Here is an 18,847-nt window from a genome sequence, read left to right as displayed (position 1 = left end):
TATTGTTTCTGTGTTTAGAGACAGCTCTATGCCTCATCCACAAGGTAGATTTCTACATGCTGGATGTTTCCATTTCCTTTTTTTATTTCTTCATCTAAGTACAGATTGCAGTCTGTGGGGCTCCCTTCTTGGGGATATGCGGGTCTTTTCTTCCTCTGAGACATGGGCTCCTCGAGGCTGGTGCTGGGCACCCCAGCCTGCCAGGTCCTGCCTTCCACGCTGTGCCTCCCCTCCTGGGCTCCCACCGCACTGCTGCCATCCTGATGGAACCCTCATGCCATGTTCTCTCCTGTCTCTGCAGGCTGGTGGTTCGTGAGCACCTCTGAGGAGCAGGGCTGGGTCCCTGCCACATACCTGGAGGCTCTGCTGCCATCCTGATGGCACCTTCATGCCATGTTCTCTCCTGTCTCTGCAGGCTGGTGGTTCGTGAGCACCTCTGAGGAGCAGGGCTGGGTCCCTGCCACCTACCTGGAGGCCCAGAATGGCACTCGGGATGACTCAGACATCAACACCTCCAAGACTGGGGAAGGTAAAGGCCTGCATGTCCCGGAGAAGGGGGGAGATGTGAGGTGAGGTGGGGGCTGGCTGCCAACCCCATTCCTAGGCCCAGGAGTGACTCCAACCCTCCTGGGGTTAGCTTTCCCACTCCTCTCTAAAACCATCTGCTGGTCAGATTCCCTAAAGAGAGTTGGGCTGTGTCCCAGCCCCTTCCCTGAGAACCCCATTTCACTGAGGCCACACCACACGCTTACTTCTCCTCCCAGGCCTGTCCCTTTGGGCCCCACCTGTGGCTAAAAATGGAGAATTCTTTCCTTGGGGGTGTGGATCTCAGGCTTTGGCAACTCTGTGGCAAAGACTGTGGAGAACAATCCTAGGACTAGGTGCCCCAAATCTCCCTCTCCCCTAGAAACCCTAGGGGTGCCTGTGCCTTCCCCACCCCAGAGTCAAGCTCCCCGCAGCACAGGGGCTGTGTGCTCACAGCTGCTTCTGTGTATTTGTGTCATTGTGCTCAGAAGCCTCTGGACTGTGCATCTATTAGCCTGGACAGGGGTGCAGGTGCAGAGGCCATGTCTATTGTCCATTCTCAGTGTCAGGAAACTAGGGGGATGCTCAGGTATTTGCAGAATTAGCCTGTTTGATTAGCCCTAGCTCAGTGAGGTTGCTCTGGGTCTTTCCCACTGCTTTCCAAAGGTCTGCACCTCCTTTTCCCAGACCTGCACCGCGACTCAGGTATTCCCAGCTGCCTGCTCACAGTGTCTTCCAAACCTCCCATGTCCTGGCAGCAAGAATGCTTTCCCTAACAGTTGGGGGGGACAGTCCAGATGGGCACAGCTGAGAGCCACAGGGATAGAGGCCTGCTACCCAGGACTAGGCAACTGCCAGACCTACCCCTCTTCCCCCATCCCCTTTTTCCCACTGCCCAGGCCAAAATAAGCATCTCACAAAGTGACACTCCTTTTTCATCCGTCCCCTAAATGTCATTTACCCAGCAGATGGTTGGACCGCACCCTTCTTCCTCTGTAAATGCTTCATTTCGGCTCCTTGTCCAGAGCCCTGACCCCCACCATGAGCTCCTACCTGGTGACAGGTCAGGAAGGGCTCATGGGGCCGAGCCTACATCCCACCTCATCTCTGGTTCCTGGGTGCTACAGCAAGGAAGGGTCTTAGCCCCTGTGCTGGGTCTGTTCTAGGTGTCACCAGTACCCAGGCTCTCCCTCCTATCTCTGAGAAATGACCAGAGCTGTGGTGTGCTGATGGCTTACAAAGCACCAGGTACTCAGCTTAGTGCTTTACGTGCCCTCACCACTTCCCTGGGAAGACATGTCCCTGTCCCCATCCGTACAGATGTGGGAACTGAGGTACAAAGACATTTAGTTATGTGCTTGCTCTCATAAGGCTAGAACCTGGTCTGCCTCCTTTGTTCTTCCCCCCTGGGCCACACAGCCTCCCCACGAAAAATACTGTTAGAATGCCTGTTAGAATGCTGGCAGCCCAAGGCTCGGCTCTCAGATCATGGTTTGGATGTGGAATCAGAGACCCTGGCTAGAGAGACTATGCTGGGGAGGTCAGAGCAGACATGTTGGGCAGATAGTGGAGGACCAGGACACTGAAAAGGCAGAGGTCCAGGGCAGAAAAGTGCCTGAGGGGGTGGGAACAGAGAGGGGATTCTTTGTGCAGAGTGAGTGTTAGCCAGGACTTGGCAGAGTTCAGAACCCAGCACCCAGTGCAGGCTCTCCATTCAGGGATTGGAGAGGCGTACCTAAATCATCGCCTGCGCCCAGGATGATCCTCCTTAAAATAGGTCCTTCTGCATGATTTCAGTAGGTCCCGTATGCCTGTACTTCTGGTAATAGCTGGGTTGCTGTGCGTTCCAGCATCATACCTCAGGCATCTCCCACCCAGCTCTGCAGGAGTTTGATGCATCTGCCAGTCCTTCTGCACCTACAGCCACATGCCCAAGAGATGAGGCCATCCTGGTCCCCTCTCTGGCTATCTCTGCCCCAGCTCTGTTGCCATTCCATCATCGGTTCTCTGTGCTTGTGGACAGATGTTGGAAGCCTCTGTCCTGTCAAAGCTTCCCAACAGCTCATGCTTCATTACTTTGAAAAGAAAAGTGACAGTTGGCCCTTTTGGTTTATTTCTGTTAACGAACACTCTGGAGTATGTTCATGTTTCTCCTGAAGCTGGGTGTGCTGTGCAGAATTTAGAAATATGAGCAGTGAATGGCAGGGAGATTATGAGACCCTCTCTCCCCCCATTCACATGGGGCTTTAGTGAACTGTCAGCTCCATCGCCAGACACAGGTGAGAAAATGGCCCAGCGAGGTCATGTGACCTCTCCAGAGCCCCCAGGCCCATTGCTAGCAGAGCCACATCCAGAACCTAGCTCTCTGCCCTGGGGCCCACAGCCCCCCGTGCTGGCCTGCCCTCTTCGAGGTAGGCTCAGATCAACACCATGATCTAGGCCACAGTCACCCCTCTGTCACTTCCTAGGACAGGTGCACCCCCAGCTAAGAGTTCCCACATCCAGACCCTCTCCCCTCTAGCCCCTCTTCCCCATTTTTGGCAACAGGTGGGAGGGAAGAGTGACCAAGCAGGGCATAGAGTCCTTGGGTAAGAGTCTGAGTAGTAGAGCCAGGCCTCCCTGACACTTAGATCTGTGACCTCTGAGTTGCTAAAGCCCCATGCTTGTTTTGCCATTTGAAAAATGGGGGTAGCCCCAACCACAGGGGCACAGTGGGAGCTCAGTAAATATCAGTAATCGTTAAGGTGGTGCTTGGTCTTCTGTACCAACTGAAGCTCTTCTCTTCACCGAGAAATCAGGGAGACCTGATTTATGTACCACAGAGCTCATTCAGTCCTGACTCTTCTCAGGCCAGGGCCAGAAGTGTCACTCCATACAGCGGATGAGGAAACGGTGACTTAGAGTCTACCCACGGTGCCTAGTGAGCTGGCAGTGGGGCCTGGACTAGAATCCACCAGCCTCCCTCCCACAGACCTGGGCTGCTTTGTATCCTTCTGCTGCAGCGCCAGGCAGTGGGGTTCCTTGGCATCCTGCAGCCCTGGCTTAGCACCTGTTCTGTCCTGTAGGAAGATGGGGCACCTGGAGTTGGGGCCTGAGTAGGGGCCACCCCAGAGAGAGAGTGACCTAGGTGGAAGTATTCTTGAGCAGGGAGGAGCTGGAGAGGTGGGTCATCAGAAATCCAAATCATGACATGCAGAGAAGGATCAGCCTGGGGCCCATGCATCCATCCATATGTGCATTTCAATCAGCAAACCTTTCTCGGGGCTCAGCCATGTGCTTGGCACTGTACCAGGCCCTGGCGATGCAGAGATGAGAGCATAGGTTCTTTGCCTTCAACCTTGATCCAGGGACAGTGACTTAGAAGCACCGATGTAAACAGAACTCAGCATGAGAAGAGCTGTAAGGACCACAAGGGAGGGACCCCAAATCTCTCTTGACTTGTTTACTCTTCACCATGGTGCCTTGGTGCCCAGCACATGGTGGCAAGTCCTCAGTCAGTATTTTGTGAGTGAGCAGATGGCAGACACTGTCTGTAAGCCCAAGTGCTGAGGGACCCCAGCCCTACTGGGAATCAGCCCTGTCCAGTGACGGGGGAGTGATCACACCATCTCTGGGTACAGCAGCTGAAGAACTTTGGCATTGGACTGGAGCTGGAGACCTTTTGTTCCTTAAGGTGCTGAAGTCTGAATTCTTCAGTCCAACCTAGGCTTTAGCTTTGGTTGTCTTTATCTGCATGTGCCTACCCACCATGCCTCCTGTTGAAGCCACCCTGTCCAGCAGGATGGGCCCCTCCAGCACTGGGCGGTCGATGGTAACCTCCCTCCCTTCCACACCCTTCCCTCACTTCACGCCTCCCCACCCCACCCCACCCCACCCCATCTCATCTCATCCTCATCTCCATTCTCTCCGATGGTTCCTTTCGGCCACATGTTCATCGCCATCTCCCACACCAGTGTCCAAGAGACGCAAGGCCCATCTGCGGCGCCTGGATCGCCGGTGGACCCTGGGCGGGATGGTCAACAGGCAACACAGCCGAGGTGACTGTGGGAGCAGCTTCTCTAACCCCACAGCTGGCACCTCTCTCTCTCTCACTAATGCCTTGCTATCCTCCTTTCCAGGCCCTGCTCCACTCTCTCTGTGGCCTGTTCACAGGCCAGGCTTCTCTCTCACCTTCTGCAGCTGGGAGGGGTAGGGGGCTGCTGGGGAATCAAGGTGATCGGTTGGGCAGCTCTGGCTTCCGCTGGTTCCTGGGCAGGGATCTTGTGACTGAGGAAACAATTATGGGTTCCCTGAAGCAGGAGGAGGGAGAGGAAGAGGGCACAGCTGGGCCTCTAAGATATTTGCCCTGAAAACTACAGATTCAGGGAACTGAGGTCGTCTAAATCTGAGTGGTCCATTCCTCTCACCCCTGCCCTTCATTGCCTCCCTCCACCGAGATGGGGCTGCTTTGGCCGAGCTGTTCTAGCTGTTGTTTGGGAACAGAGTGGGAAGGACCAGCTCACAGCCCTCTTCCTTCAGCCAGCTCCAGGAAAACCAGAAGGGAGCAAAAGCCAGAACAGCCTGGCACCGAGCGCAGTCCCAACAAGCTCTGAGCGAGGTGTTGGGTCCAGCCAGGAGCCTCTGGCATCTCCCAGCACTGGATGTCGGGACTCCAGGATGGGTGGGGCAGAGCAAGAGGATTCCAAGGAGGTTCATGGCCTGGCACACAAGCCACTCCCAAGAGCTGAGACATTTGCTGGTTCAGAGCTTTCTGGTCCAGGGCCTTTCTGACATCCAGGAACTTGGGAGGTAAAGGAGACTATGGGTGGGCCTCTGAACAAAGCCCTAAACATCTCCAGACCCCCTGGGCCAGTGGGTGGCAGTTTTCTCCTGCCTTGCAGAAAGCACAGTGAGTGTGCTCTGGGCTGTGACAGCACAGCTGAGGAGCTGCCTCTGGTCTCTGTGAAGGGTGCATAAGAACCAGTGGCCTCTGGCAGGCCAGGAATGTCCATGACTTGCAGCCCCAACTAAACAGCACTCCCAGACTCCCTCCCCCAAAGTAGGTTCCTGAATGCTGGGCCACTGAGAGGGCATGTTTGGTGTCTGCCCCCAGCCCCGGGCAGCAGGAAGCCTGGACTCTGGCTCAGTGTCAGTCTGAGAGCACTGACCATGAGCCCAGCCTGTCCTGGGGGCTGGCCTAGGGCAGGGGGGCAATTGTGGAAACAGAAAGAACAAGCCAAATGTAAAGCAAAGGCCATTCAAAAGCTAGAAGGTTAGGACAGCATAGAGGGTGAGCTGGGGAGCAGCTGTAACCCTTGGCAGCACAACAGAGCAGGATGCAGCTGCACAAAACCAGTGCAGGGACGCAGGTTTGACCTTCCCCCCACCCCCTGCTAGCTTCTACTCCAAACACCGTCACAAAGTGCGCTCCCAAACACAACTCCTTCTCCACTATCCCATGGTCACAGCCTCAGGATTCTCACACGGGCAACCCACAAAGTACTGGCACTCATGTCCAGCCTGAAGCCACAGATGTGACTAGTACACCATGACTTCCAGCCCACACACAGCTACACAGCCACACTGATGTACACATATAACTCCACTCGTGCCACCACATAAGACTATTCCATGCACACATCATTTACACAGTCACAAATGCACTGTATACACAACTAACTGCTCGTGGGTCCATCTCATACACACCTGCAGCAGCACCCACAAGTCTCTTCCTGCCAACCACGTGTACACAGGAAGTGCAGTCACAGTCACAAACAATGGGATAGGTAGACACAGGTCTTCAGTGAAATGCGTAATTCTGCAGTCATACATACATATGCAAATACGGGGACCACAGCTGCATCCCTTTCCCTCAATCTCAGTCTCTCTTTCTCGATGAAATAAGAGACTGAAACATAATTTTCCATTTTAGTCCTATGAATTAAGTTCAGTTCAAGAAACGCTTGTAAGTAAGTTGGCTGGGAGAAGCTTTGCTACACAGTGGTGCTGGTGAGGGGACAGCAGGCGTTGGGTCATCGACTAGCTGGACAAGAGAAAAGCACTGCTCCCTGGGGCCTCCAGTCCCCATTCAGCCAACCAGGCCTTCAGACTCAAAAGGCTTCTGGCCATGGGGTTGGGTGAGTTGTGGGGGCCGGGAAGGGAGCGGGGAGATTGCTGACAGAGGGGAAAGTGTTTGGAAAGAGGAGGCTCTGTGGTTTGGAAACTGCAGGGCTCTCCAGCCCCTGCCTCCAAAACCAGAACAGGCCTGTCCACTTCCCCCCCAGCCACCCACCCAGCCGCAGCCTGGCAAGCCCTCCCAGGGCGGGGTTGCCACCATCCTGACGTCCTGGAAACCCTGAGGAGCCCCAAAGCCCCTGGGCTCCTGGCCCCTTCTTCCTTCAACTATTTCCTAAGGGGCATCTCTTCTAGAGACCCTAACCAAAACCAAGTGACTCAACCACCAACCAAGACCACTTCCACCTGTCTGGACGTCCTCCTCTCTGGCTTCTCCAGAGGGATCTGTTGCACAGGCCTCTCCCTCAGGGAGACCTGGGAGTTTGGAGACCAGAGAGCCATGTGACCCCTGTCCACCAGGAGGTTATTCCTACCTCTGCCAGCCAAGCCAAACACTGGCAGAAAATCAAGGCCCCAAATACAAATTGGAAGAGTTTGTCTGACCGCCTAGCCCCATCTGGGACCAGGGCCACAGAATTCTCATCACCTGGAACCTACACAGTGACCGGGACAGGACAAGCCTCTGGAGCAGCATAAGTCACCGGGCCAGCCCAGAGTTCTCACTGGCAGCACATCAACTTCCAGGTATCCATGTTCCCAGCAGTCTGAGGGAATACAGGGCCTTTTGCAGGGAGTAGCTCAACTCACTGGCCAAAACTGATATCTTTGGTTCTGCCCACCCAACGATGGTCAGGGGAAAGCAGGGCACATACATGGCCCGTGGAACTCTGTCCTGAGACACACACACCAGGGGCTTGCCGGGGGCTCCTGCTTAGGTCTGGCAGCTCGAGGCCCACATGAGATGGCTGCGGGCTCTGTCCTTGGCCATGAAGCAGAGCAGGCTCCTCTAATTTTCCCAAGAGAAGGACTGTAATTTTTCTCTGCAAATGCAACATTGCCTAGGAAAACTTTAATGATGGCTTCCTGCTCGAACCACAGACTTTTAAAAATAGCCCAGCTGAACTAAAGCAAAGTGTGGAGCCCAGGCTTTGCCTCTTCCTAACCTCAGAGCTCTGATCCCTGGGGGCTGGTCTGCCCGTCTGATCACTGCCCAGGCCGGAATTCACCGTGCTCCACTGGAGCAGGTCTAGGAACCAGGCAAGAGAGTGGAGGGCTGCCCAATAGGGCACCAAACTCCTCAAAGGCCCAAGCCAGAATCTGGCTGGAGATGGTTCTCAGGTATCCCTGGCGGCTCTCCCCAGAGTGGCTGGATTGGAATCTGAAAGCTTCAAGGAGCCATACCCAAGTCACTGCTAAAAAAGCCAGCAGTCACCAAGGTCATTCCAAAGAGTTTTGGAGGCCTTTGCCTACCTTTTGCTTTGTGGCAGCCTTTTGCATTCAGTCAGTGGCCCTCCAGCTCTGTTCTCATACCCTGGCAGGTGCTACCTCTACACAGCCTCTACCCCAAAGGGAGCTGCTTTCTGAGCCAGCACAGGGCTGTAGACAGGATCCTGGTAATCCAGGGAAGAAGGAACAGACGGCCCTCCCACAGCAGGGGTGGCATGGCAGCGGCCCCTTCCCCCACTGCTGCCAATGCTCAGGCAGGCTGTCCATCAGGATCCAGCCAAGGAGTCCAGGGAGTGTGTCCCCCTGGGAGCCCAGAGGGGCAGGCGTCTCGGAGACCAGTCTTCTGCCTCAGCGTCCTGCTGCTTTGAGCCCACAGAAAGTCTCCCACTCACGGCTCTTACTCAGCCCTGCCTTTTTCTTCCTGGATGCAGTCAATAGGCCCTCTGGAACACCCACTGTTCGCCAGACACCTGCTGGCCATTGTCGCAGCCCCAGTGGAGCACCCAGGCCAGCAGGGGTTCAGGGTGACCCTCCCAAAGGGCATGGCCAATCTTCAGTCCTTCCCCTGCTCTTTGTTCTCCCAGAGGGTGAGAGCGGGAAGCATGCCCCTTCCTGAGTCAGTCCTCTGGGGAGGGCCTCCACTCAGGAGACAGGATGTCTTCAGCTGGTGGACATGAGCAGAACCAGACAGAGCCAAGGAGCACCCGGCCCTGGACCTGCCTGGCATGGCCTTCCTGGGGACAGGCATAGCTGAACCCAGCAGAAATGAAAGAAATATCTCCCTGGAAGTCTGAGCAAGGACCCACGTGGGAGGTACCAGGGCCTCCTGCCAAGAGGGAGGTTGAAGAGAACCAGGGAAGGCACCATATTGCCCCAGTCTCCCCACCACTGTCCCTCCCAAGCTTTTCCTGAGATTCCACAAGGTGCCTCCTTAATGCCTTGAGAAAACACTAAACAAGAGTCACCCTCAACACATGAGGGTAGAGAAGGCAGCTTCCCACAGGGCCTCTGCAGAGGCTATGGGGTAGAAACAGACCTTTATCTTATAACACACATGTAACCATTCCCACAGAGCTTGTATTCCAGGGAAACCTCTTGGGGAAATTTCACAGTCAAGAGTGGGCTGGGCTGGTCAGGGAAGGCTTCGCTGAGGGGTTACGTGGGAGCCACCTGGAGAGAGAGGCAGGCTCTAAGAGGGTGAGGTGGGCGAAGGGCTAGCAGAGACGAAAGTGGGACACATTCAGGGAGGGAGGGGTTATGCCACTGGACCCCATGTCATTCAGGGGACACCAAGGTCTAGACTCATGCTTCATGATTCAGGACCCGAGAGGGACAGGGTCCTCTTAGTCCCTGCCCTTAGCCTAACAAGCTTCTGAGCCCCTGTGAACTCCAACTCCAGCAACCTGGCTGCTGTTCTCAGGCTGGGAGACTGGGAGAGCCAGGTTCTGCTGCCCAGGCCTGCTGGGCCTCCTTTGGTCCACTGGAAGAAGCAGTTGACTCCTGTTTCCATGATCTCCCTTTCCCCATCCTTTCCTCCCCTGGAAAAGCCAGAGGCTGACCTAGTGCACCTTGGCAAGCAGCTAAGCTAGGCCAAGCCAAGGGGGGTGGGGCACTGGAAGATGGACCCATTCCCTCACCTCAAATAATCGTCCTTTTTCTTGCTTCCCCCGCCACCCCCAGAGGAGAAGTATGTCACTGTGCAGCCTTATACCAGCCAAAGCAAGGACGAGATTGACTTTGAGAAGGGTGTCACTGTGGAGGTGATCCGGAAGAATCTGGAAGGCTGGTGGTACATCAGGTAGGAGCCCTGCGGCGGCAAAGCCAGGGGCCTCTCTCCCACCCCAGCCTGCCCAGTCCCCGGTGCTGAGCAGCAGGGTCTGATTCTGAATCGCCATGGCCACTAGATGGGTTAGTTACTACCAGCAGCAGTGTGCCTGTGGTGCAGGGTTTGGCTGCTCCAGCTCCAACATCTTGACCGGAGACTACTCATCTGGCAGTCTCTCCCAGGACGAGAGACAGAGTCTGCGCAACAGCCAGCAGGACACAGGGGCCCCAGCTCAGCTTGCAGGCTGAATTTGGTTTTTTGCATCTGGCCTTGGCTGCCTGGTATGCTGTGCAGAAGGGCCACTTGGTGCTCTGGCATCCAGGGCCCTTACTAAGGTCTCGGCAGGCAGCTTCTTCTGCCCTTGGCTCAGCACTCGGGGCCCCAGATGTGGGCTTCTAGCATCAGAGTTCCCAGCAGATGCAGGCTGGTTCTGGGCTCCACTGGGCTGATCCACTTGGTTGTGAGAGCTGGCGCAGAAGCGAAGCCTGAGTTCAAGGCTCATTCAGGTCATCAAAGGCCTCTTCCTTCCCTCCCCTCTGCAGCGTAATCATATTTCCCAGGGGTGTAGGCAGGGAAGCAGCAACTTCCCTAACCCTCTTGGAAGCAACCTAAACCTGTGGGCTTCACTCACTTGCCCTACCGGGCCCTGCCTCTCTCATCCCCTCTGCTCTGGGGCTCCAGGGCCAGCCAGCTGCCCTCCAGGTTGGACTTGCTCTGAGCAAACATTGCTAGTTCCTTTGGAACTGGCTCAGCTGTGATGACTGCCCAGTCCTCACTTCTCTGCCCGGAGCTCAGCTGACAGAGACAATCCCATATCTATAGGTTCCAAGGATCCCCTTCCCAGCCTACCACTTCTGGGAACCCCAGACCCCCAAGAGGCAGGCTAAATGATCCAAGGGGTCTCCCACAGAAGAGACAGGATTGTGCTGTGGTACCCTTGTGACCGAGGTGATGCAGGCATTCATGAAACAGTTGCTCAGAACACAGTAGACCACGATGGTGGGAAAGAGCAGTCTATGCCAAGGTGCAGGAAGAAGGTGAGGGGCCACAGCTGGTCCCGTCAGTAACTGCCTGTCAGGAAGGCTGAGCTGCAGGCAGCCTTTGACTCTACCATTTCTGTCCGGCTAGATATTGGGTGGAAGGGGTCTCTGCACCTGGACATGTGTTGTCCAAAGCCACTGCCCTTAGACCCTCATGTTCTCTGAGCATTGAGAACTACAGCCAACCCCAAAATCCAACAGCCACGGACCTGAAATAGAAAGGCCAGCAAACATTCTGGCAGGCTGATAGCCTGATTCACTTGCGCTGATAGCCTGATTCACTTGCCTGAAAGTTATCTACAAGATTGCTTTACTTTTTTTTTTTTTTTTTAGTTTTCTAAAATGATCAACAAAGTTGTTGAGCTGTTCTTCTAGTCCCTCTTGATCGCAAGGCCAAGCCCTTTAGCCAGCAGGAACTTGAACTGGGAAAACACGGCTGAAAAATTTCCACCTTAAGAAGATTGCTGGTCACCCCCTTAAATGTGCCATTTCCCAACATTCCAGACTCTGTGTTGATCCTCATTTCCTGTCTTGCTTCTCCCTCCCCCTCCTTCTCCTTCCCTCCTTTTCTAGTTTGCTTCCCTCTGGAGTCATTCCATGTTCCAGAGCTGGAAAGCAGATGTGAGCAGAGTTGGACCCAAACGCACACAGCCACTTCTGATTCTCTTGCGTCTTTCAGCCTGAAATCTAATTTTATCCACATAACACCAAAGTAACACAAAGGGGTTTGAAATGGGAGTGCTCAGGGCAGTGAGCAGACCTGACCATCACCCCCCGGGAGAACCTTCTCCCCATATCTGTACAATGTTCACATAGCAAGTCCTCTGCAAGGGCCAGATGGGTCATTTTCATCTTTTCTCTAAGAAGCGAGAGTAAAGGGCTTGGGGGCGGGCTAGCTGTGTGACTCTGCTGCTTGCTTTACTTCTCTGCACCTTGCCTAACTCATACGTAAGGGTAAGTGTTTTTATTAGTTACTGCGTCCATCCCTGAAATTCTGTGCTTCTGTCTGTGCACCCATTACATGGGGAAGCCCACCAGCTCCCTGACTGCCGTTTATTTATTTACTGATTTCTGCCTTTCAGATCTCAAAGGGGTTAGACAGGTGGGCTTGGGATAGCCTGTCTGCACATTCCTGTTAGGTGAACATAAGAAGCCACCTCCTGCCTGAGCTCTCCAGCAAAGCTCAAACATGTCAGTAGGAACTTAAACTTGTCTCCTACGTAATGAGCACCCAAGAACAGGGTCGGGGGTGGGGTAGTCAGACATCTGGCATAGAGGAGCTGTTCCAAAGAGCCAGATGTGTCCCAGGGAGCAAACAGGGACACTGCAGCCCAGACGTGGGGGGCATTGACCAACAACTGCTGGACCAAGAAGTGAATTCCCAGTGGGTTTGGGTAGAAGCTCAACACCATGGGGAAAATTGGGCAAAGCTTGTTTTAAGAAGTCATCAAATTGCCTAAAATTAAGCCAGCCCTGTCATTTGCCTTTTACTTCTGTTTACAGGCTTTGGGTTTTGTTTTGTTTTGTTAAGGTTCTAATTTTATCCATTCATATGCATTAGTCTTTTCATTTATGGTTTCTGCTTTTGGAGCCCCAGTTGGAAAGACTTTCTCTACCCCCTAAGATTATATAAATATTCACGAATTTGATTTTTTTTGATTTGTTATATGGTGTGAGGCTAGGATCTCATGTATTTGTTTTTTTCTAATTGAATAATACGTTGTTCCCAAATCATTTATTGTATAATCCATGCTTGGCCCAATAAATTGAAATGTTACCTTCAGTGTTCTCCTTTTGGGTCTGTTTGTGGGCTTATTCTGTGTCTTCTGTCTGTCTGCTACCCCTGTAGTAGAGCGGTACTAATATTCTCCCCGCTCAGTCACTTTATTGACACCTTCTTAGTTGGTCTCAATGTTTATCCTTCTGGATAGCAGTTTTAGCCCCTCCTCTATCCCTGCATTTTGCAGAAGAGAAAAAATGGAGCTCCGGGACAGTGACTTGTCCAAGGTACCAGGTACTAGAACACAGGTTTTCTGACTCTCTCCTGTGGTACCTCTTTGCCTCGCTAATAACTTTCTTTTTCCGTAAGGCATAATTATATACCACATCACACCTTCTATGTCTTATCTCTAGAAAGACCCTCAAGTGACTGTGAGGTAGGCAGGCCACTGTGAAACCCCAAATTTGAGAAATCTTCTCATCTCAAGATCCATGATGAAAGCCCAGCTTCAAGAGGGTTCATGAAACGGAAAAGTCCCTCAAGACCGTTTCTCTCCGAGTGGTGGGGACTGCCAGTTCTCTTACTGAGCATGGTAGAGAAGTCTCAGCCAGGCAAAGCCAGAGACCGGGGCCTGGGTATGAGGCATGAGATCAGTCATCAACACTCAAATGGTGGCATGTCCCTTTCGTCCCCACAGATACTTGGGCAAAGAGGGCTGGGCACCAGCATCCTACCTGAAGAAAGCCAAGGATGACCTTCCAGCACGGAAGAAGAATTTGGCTGGCCCAGTGGAGATCATCGGAAACATCATGGAAATCAGCAACCTGCTTAACAAGAAGGCGTCCGGGGACAAGGAGACACCGCCGGCCGAAGGCGAGGGCCACGAGGCCCCCATCGCCAAGAAGGAGATCAGCCTCCCCATCCTCTGCAACGCCTCCAACGGCGGTTCCCTGGGGGTGCCCGAGAGGACTGTCTCCAAGCTGGCCCCGAGCTCTCCAGCTGTGGCCAGGATTGCCCCGCAGAGGGCCCAGATCAGTAAGAACCTTGCTGACCCCGGGTGCTCTCCACGGAGCTCTTTAGAGAGTGGGCACAGGGTGCAAGGAAAGCCAGAAGGGGTTGCAGCTTCCCCTCACATACAGACTGACCCCTGACCCCAGCCTTGCTTGGTCAGCCTGTATGATGCTGGGCACAAGAGGGGACAAGGCAAGAGAGTATGGGTGACTTGCTTCCTCCCGCCTCCTCCGCTGGAGATAATTTACATGAGTGTGTAGAAAGGAAGCATTCTCCCCTTCTGAGTGGAGAGCCAGGAATGGCCACGTTGCAGATGAATGTATTCTGAGAGCAAGAAACATTGCTGTCATTCTCCTTTCTCAACAGTTATGCTTTATAAATCAAGATTGATGACATATAGTTGATTAAAAAAAAAATTTCCGTGGGCTGTTAAATGTCGACCCTAGTATGTATGGCTGCTTTGTGGAGTGACAGCCTATCGAGACCACCTCTCTGGGCTTTACCCAGTGCCCTTTCATCTTACGCCAGTTACTGGAAACCTTAAAGAGTTGGGAGCAGAGGCTTCTCCCACTCTCCACAAGCAAATTTTCAACATGGCATTCTTTTACCAGACAAGTCCAGTTACCTGGTGCCCTCTATTTTACCCATCTCTATCCATCTGTGGCCCAACAATGCCTATCATTGAGAGTTAAACGGTTCTTATGGGGCAGAGAAACCAGCTTTTCTTTGTACCTTCCAGTAAAAAAGAAAAAAAAATCTAGCCAGTATTAAAATCTGGATGAAAGCTGTTTTTTAATTTAGCTCTGATCTTGGTTAGGTTAGCTGTCACGCCTGAAGCATTTGAGATAATCACTTGGCAAATCTTTATCAGGCACCTCTGCTTGCCTGACGTTGTGCTAGCCTCTAAGGATTTAGTTGTAAGGAAAAAATATATAATATATAATAATAAATAGGTGTGGTCCCTGCTAAAGCTATATATCCTTTTCTTGAAAAATGCCACTACGGGCATACATTTTTAATTGTATGTTTACTTTTAGAAAGTTAATGGATCCCTTACTGCTGAAGCACAGCCAAAAAACCCTAAAGGTCCATGGTTTCTAGTTGAAGCAGCCCAACTCCTGTGCCTGTAGTGACTTCAAGCCTCAGGGTCCTTCATAGACAGGGAAAGAAAGTGTGAGCTTCCAAGGATCAGGAGTTCGTCACGCCTAGGGAGGTGGGTTTAGGCACTGTTGCCCATTGTCTGGCTGGGATTTCTGAAAGCTGGTTTCTTGTTCCAGGCTCGCCAAATCTAAGGACAAGGCCGCCACCACGCAGAGAATCCAGCCTGGTATGTATGCTGAATTTCTTTTCCCATTTTTAGTTTTATGGGGATGCCCTGTAGAAGTCTCAATTAATAAGAATTGGCCGTCTTTTCTCACTGCTGGACTTTTTGGTGTGGAGGTTTCCAAGGGTAGGGGCTTCCAGCTCTCTGGGGCTGGGAGCAGGGAGGGAAGCCTGATATATAATTCGGAAACCCACTGCATTCCAAAGCTAAATAAATCCATCCCCAGCCACTGCACTGGCAGACATAAACATTTAGACTGGCCGGCAAGAGTGTCCAGCCAGGGTATTGCCAGGCACTGAAAATGGAGCTGCTGTCCATGCTAGCCTGGAGACCTTTCAGCTTGCCCTTACTCAGAAATGCCCATTACACATGACTGGATGCCCGAGCCTGGGAGGACAGAGGGCAGATCGTTGAGCATCCTCCAGAGAGGGGAGAGGGAATGGCAAAGACCGGCCATTGTGGGATCTAATGTCCCTGAGATACCTGGCTCCCGTGGGTGGGGTTTCCCGGTGTCCAGTCCCTTAGGCAGGCAGATGTCCATCCAGGGACTAGGGCTTGGGGTAGTAGCCATGAAGTTGGCAGAACAAGAGCCCTAGAACAGTGAACCATTACCACTGGCAGTAGAAAGAATGGGACATCAAGCCTGCCACGCAGATTCCTGTTCTGCTTCTGGCACTGAGGAGCAGTGAGACCCTGGGCAAGTCACTTATCCTCCATAGGTCTCAATTTTCTTTTTTCTAATGGGGACAGTCCCAACTATCTCATAGGGCTGGATTAAGTGAGATCATTTATATAGAGAGCTGACAAACAGGTTTCTATTTCTGTGTGACTGTTTGGTAGCACTACCTCATGTACTATGTTGAGAAAGATTCTGAAGTTAAATCTGGGCTTAGCAGCAAGCCTGCTGTGTTCAGTAATATCTGCCCTGGGTGCAGGAGAGGTGGGTAGCAGCATCTCCTAGAAGAGTAGATGCTCAGTAAACCTAGGATTATAGAAGATTTGGCCCCTGGAGATGAGACCTTCCAGGCCCTGCTCCTGGCCCTCACTGTCAGGGGAGTTTCAGTCTCTTTTTCCCCTTGGGTTATACACAACTGAACCATGTGTTCTCCTTTCTTCCCAACTCTTTTAGACCCAGCTAATTATTTTCAGGCAGACTTGATTTTGGCAAGAATGGGGTAATTCCTTCCACACTCACCAAGTGCAGGGATTGCTAAGGGAGAGCTGCTGTTTCCAGTTAGGGCCAGCTGAATCCCGCTGACCAAGGGTCCAAGTTCAGCTGGGGCCTGGACCAGTCTGCTCACATGCATGGCTGCAGGGCCAGGCACTGGGGCATGGAAAGTTGGCTGATCACACCCGCTTTCTCAAAACCAGTTTCCTCCCATCACTCATTTACTCTGACTGAAGGCAGCTCAGTTTTGACTGCAGGATTAGGGCCTGCTGAACCTCGAAGGGTGAGGAAAGTTTGGAAGAATAAATGAGTTTTTTAGCTTCAGCTTATGTTTATTGAGCTCTTCCTGTGCCCCAGAGTCATGTACTTTATTTCAGTTAATCATCTTAATTCCATTTTGTAGTTGAAGAAACTGAGGCTCAGAGAGGTGAAGGGCCTTGCCCAAAGCCACACAGCTAAGCTGTGAATTGCTGAGCTGGAGTTAAAGTCTCTGTCCAGCTCCAAGACAGAGGTCTTGCAAGGTCTTCCAACTACACTCCATCTGCTTTCTGCACCAACACCTGCCTCCCTGCCACTTTTGTTTTGCTTTGTTTTGTTTTAACCCTTTTGTATGAGGAAGGATATCCAGGGAGTAATGGGGAGGCACAAAGCCCATTTTGGCTGGAGGAGAGACTGTGGATGAAGCTAGAACATCTGTTCCACAAGGAGTGTTATCCTCCTTTTGGTTCATTACTGGATGCCCAGTGCCTGAGAGCAGTACTTGGCACTCAGTGGGCAAGCAATAAATGTTTGCAAAATATCATATGCTGAGGACAAATTATTGATGTCCATGCTAAGAAATTGATGTGCCAACATCCTAATAACGTTTAGGCTTTGTAATGGGTTCCACCATTCCCTGCCCATAAAGATAGAGGATTCTGGGTTTTATTCAGTGCTTTCCTCTTCGTGATGACTGACCAAGGGTTTTTCTCATCTAGCCCCACAGCCCCCTTACACTCCCATCTGACTTTTAGAGATGGTTGTAGTCCCTTGTCCTGCTTCTGCTGCCAGATGTCACACTGAAACTTTGGCCTGAAGGGGGGTAGCTCTCCCACAGGACCGTGTGCATGGGCTTTGTTACAGCTTTTTCATTTTTGTTTGGGATCCAGGTGTTGAAGCATCTGGGAACTGGACTGCTAGAGATGTAAGGGTTAGACTTAAACTGTGTTATCAGTAAGTATTTTGATAGCTCAGACAAGTCCCAAGTGACTCCTAAGTGTTATCAGAAAGTTTTGTCAAGAAAGCATTCTCTTGAGGATGTGCTCTGAGACCCAGGTGATAGATACGTCCTCAAGCCCACTGCTGGCTAGCTGCTATAATCAGCGACACCGGCCTCCTGGGGACTTGGCCTTGTAACTGTCTTATGAGATGGCTTTGCTCACTGAGTCCTCTGCAATAGGGGTTCCAGCTGCCGAAGCCGCCAGAGCCCCCTTCCGTTGAAGTGGAGTACTACACCATTGCCGAATTCCAGTCGTGCATTTCTGATGGGATCAGCTTTCGGGGTGGACAGAAGGCAGAGGTAAGCCCTGCCCATGATGCTGAGTGTTACCAAGTTTCTCATCTGACAGCATTCCTTCCTGAGGGAGGGACTAGAAAGAAACAGAAACCCACCAGGATAAGAATTTGCCTAGAGCTAGTAACAGCCACAGTCAGAACTAGAACCCAGGACTCGTGTCTCCACCCAGTGCTTGCTGAACTGCCTCCTGGTGCTTCCCTCACAGCAGAGTTCTCCAAAGTGCATTGCAGGAGCTTGTAATGGGAGCACCAAAATCCCCTCAGTGTTTTTTATGGTAATTGCAGGATTTATTAAAGCCTGTGAGCTGAGGGTGTGCACTATGAGCCTCTGCAAGAGGCAAGAATAGGCAGCATCCCCAATTCGTTTGGGCCCAGCATGCTTCCTGTCCCAGGAGTATCTCGGAGGCTAGGATTCCACAGACCCCACGTTAGGAAGTGGGGTTGTTGGAAGCGCATGGCCCCAGCAGGTGGAGTGAGGGACTGGGCACTGGATGTGGATGCCTGGTCGTGTCCACCCCACAGGCATCTCTGGCCTTTGATGGAGTTCCTTTTCCTCCTGGCTTTGGCTCTATTTCTCTGCAAAGTGGGATAACAGATCCTGCAATGCCTCCCTCCCTGCCCGTCTCTTAGCATTTATGAAACTCTCCTTTGTGGCTGGCACTAGATGGGACATTCTAGGGCATAGACAGAATTTGTGACTCGGTAATTTCCCTTGATTGGCTTTGTGCAGAAATGGAGTTAAATTTCGTTAATACATTTGAAGCTGTCAGAAGGTTAATTGGGCAAGTTCTGCCTCGTGAAGAGACGGTGCCCCAGTGTGAATGTTTGAAATCACATGGCTGGAATTTGGAGCGAAATTTCAAAGAGAACACATGCTCTCAGTGGTGTTTGGATTTCCAGACCCTACCAAGGCTCATGATATAGAGAATTGTCCTTCTTAGGATCAAGCTGAGCTTGAATCTTTGGCACTGGAATGGGGCAGGGTGAAGTATAGGCTGTGGGACCAAAGGAAGGAAGAAAGGGTTCATCTCAGGCAGAGCTTGCCTTTGGCATTCTCTATCCTCCTTCCTTCCTTCCCCCTCTTTCCACAGTGTGGTGGCAATGTTTACATGTTCCCCCAGATTTCCTCCTCCAAGAGTGTCACACCATCCAAAGTTATTTCCCCTTTGTGTTTCCTAGT

At 52.3% G+C, this 18,847-nt stretch overlaps 1 protein-coding gene across 10 annotated transcripts in view; it reads left to right on the top strand.

The window, feature by feature from the left end:
- SH3PXD2A (SH3 and PX domains 2A) overlaps positions 1-18,847 on the top strand; it is a 269,266-nt gene that overhangs the window by 246,304 nt on the left and 4,115 nt on the right. For 8 of the 10 annotated variants that reach the window (XM_077125916.1, XM_077125915.1, XM_077125920.1 and 5 more), the window contains 6 exons: positions 416-529; positions 4,479-4,562; positions 9,706-9,823; positions 13,308-13,645; positions 14,899-14,948; positions 17,552-17,671. In XM_077125916.1, the coding sequence (XP_076982031.1) occupies positions 416-529; positions 4,479-4,562; positions 9,706-9,823; positions 13,308-13,645; positions 14,899-14,948; positions 17,552-17,671 (824 nt within the window). The remainder of the gene's footprint in view (positions 1-415; positions 530-4,478; positions 4,563-9,705; positions 9,824-13,307; positions 13,646-14,898; positions 14,949-17,551; positions 17,672-18,847) is intronic. The other 2 variants (XM_077125918.1, XM_077125923.1) reach the window with 1 other exon arrangement.

The sequence above is a fragment of the Tamandua tetradactyla genome, chromosome 13 (genome assembly GCF_023851605.1).
Source record: "Tamandua tetradactyla isolate mTamTet1 chromosome 13, mTamTet1.pri, whole genome shotgun sequence".
Classification (NCBI taxonomy): Eukaryota; Metazoa; Chordata; class Mammalia; order Pilosa; family Myrmecophagidae; genus Tamandua; species Tamandua tetradactyla.
The sequence above is the reverse complement of the archived record's forward strand: the minus strand, read 5'-3'. Positions and strand labels throughout refer to the sequence as shown.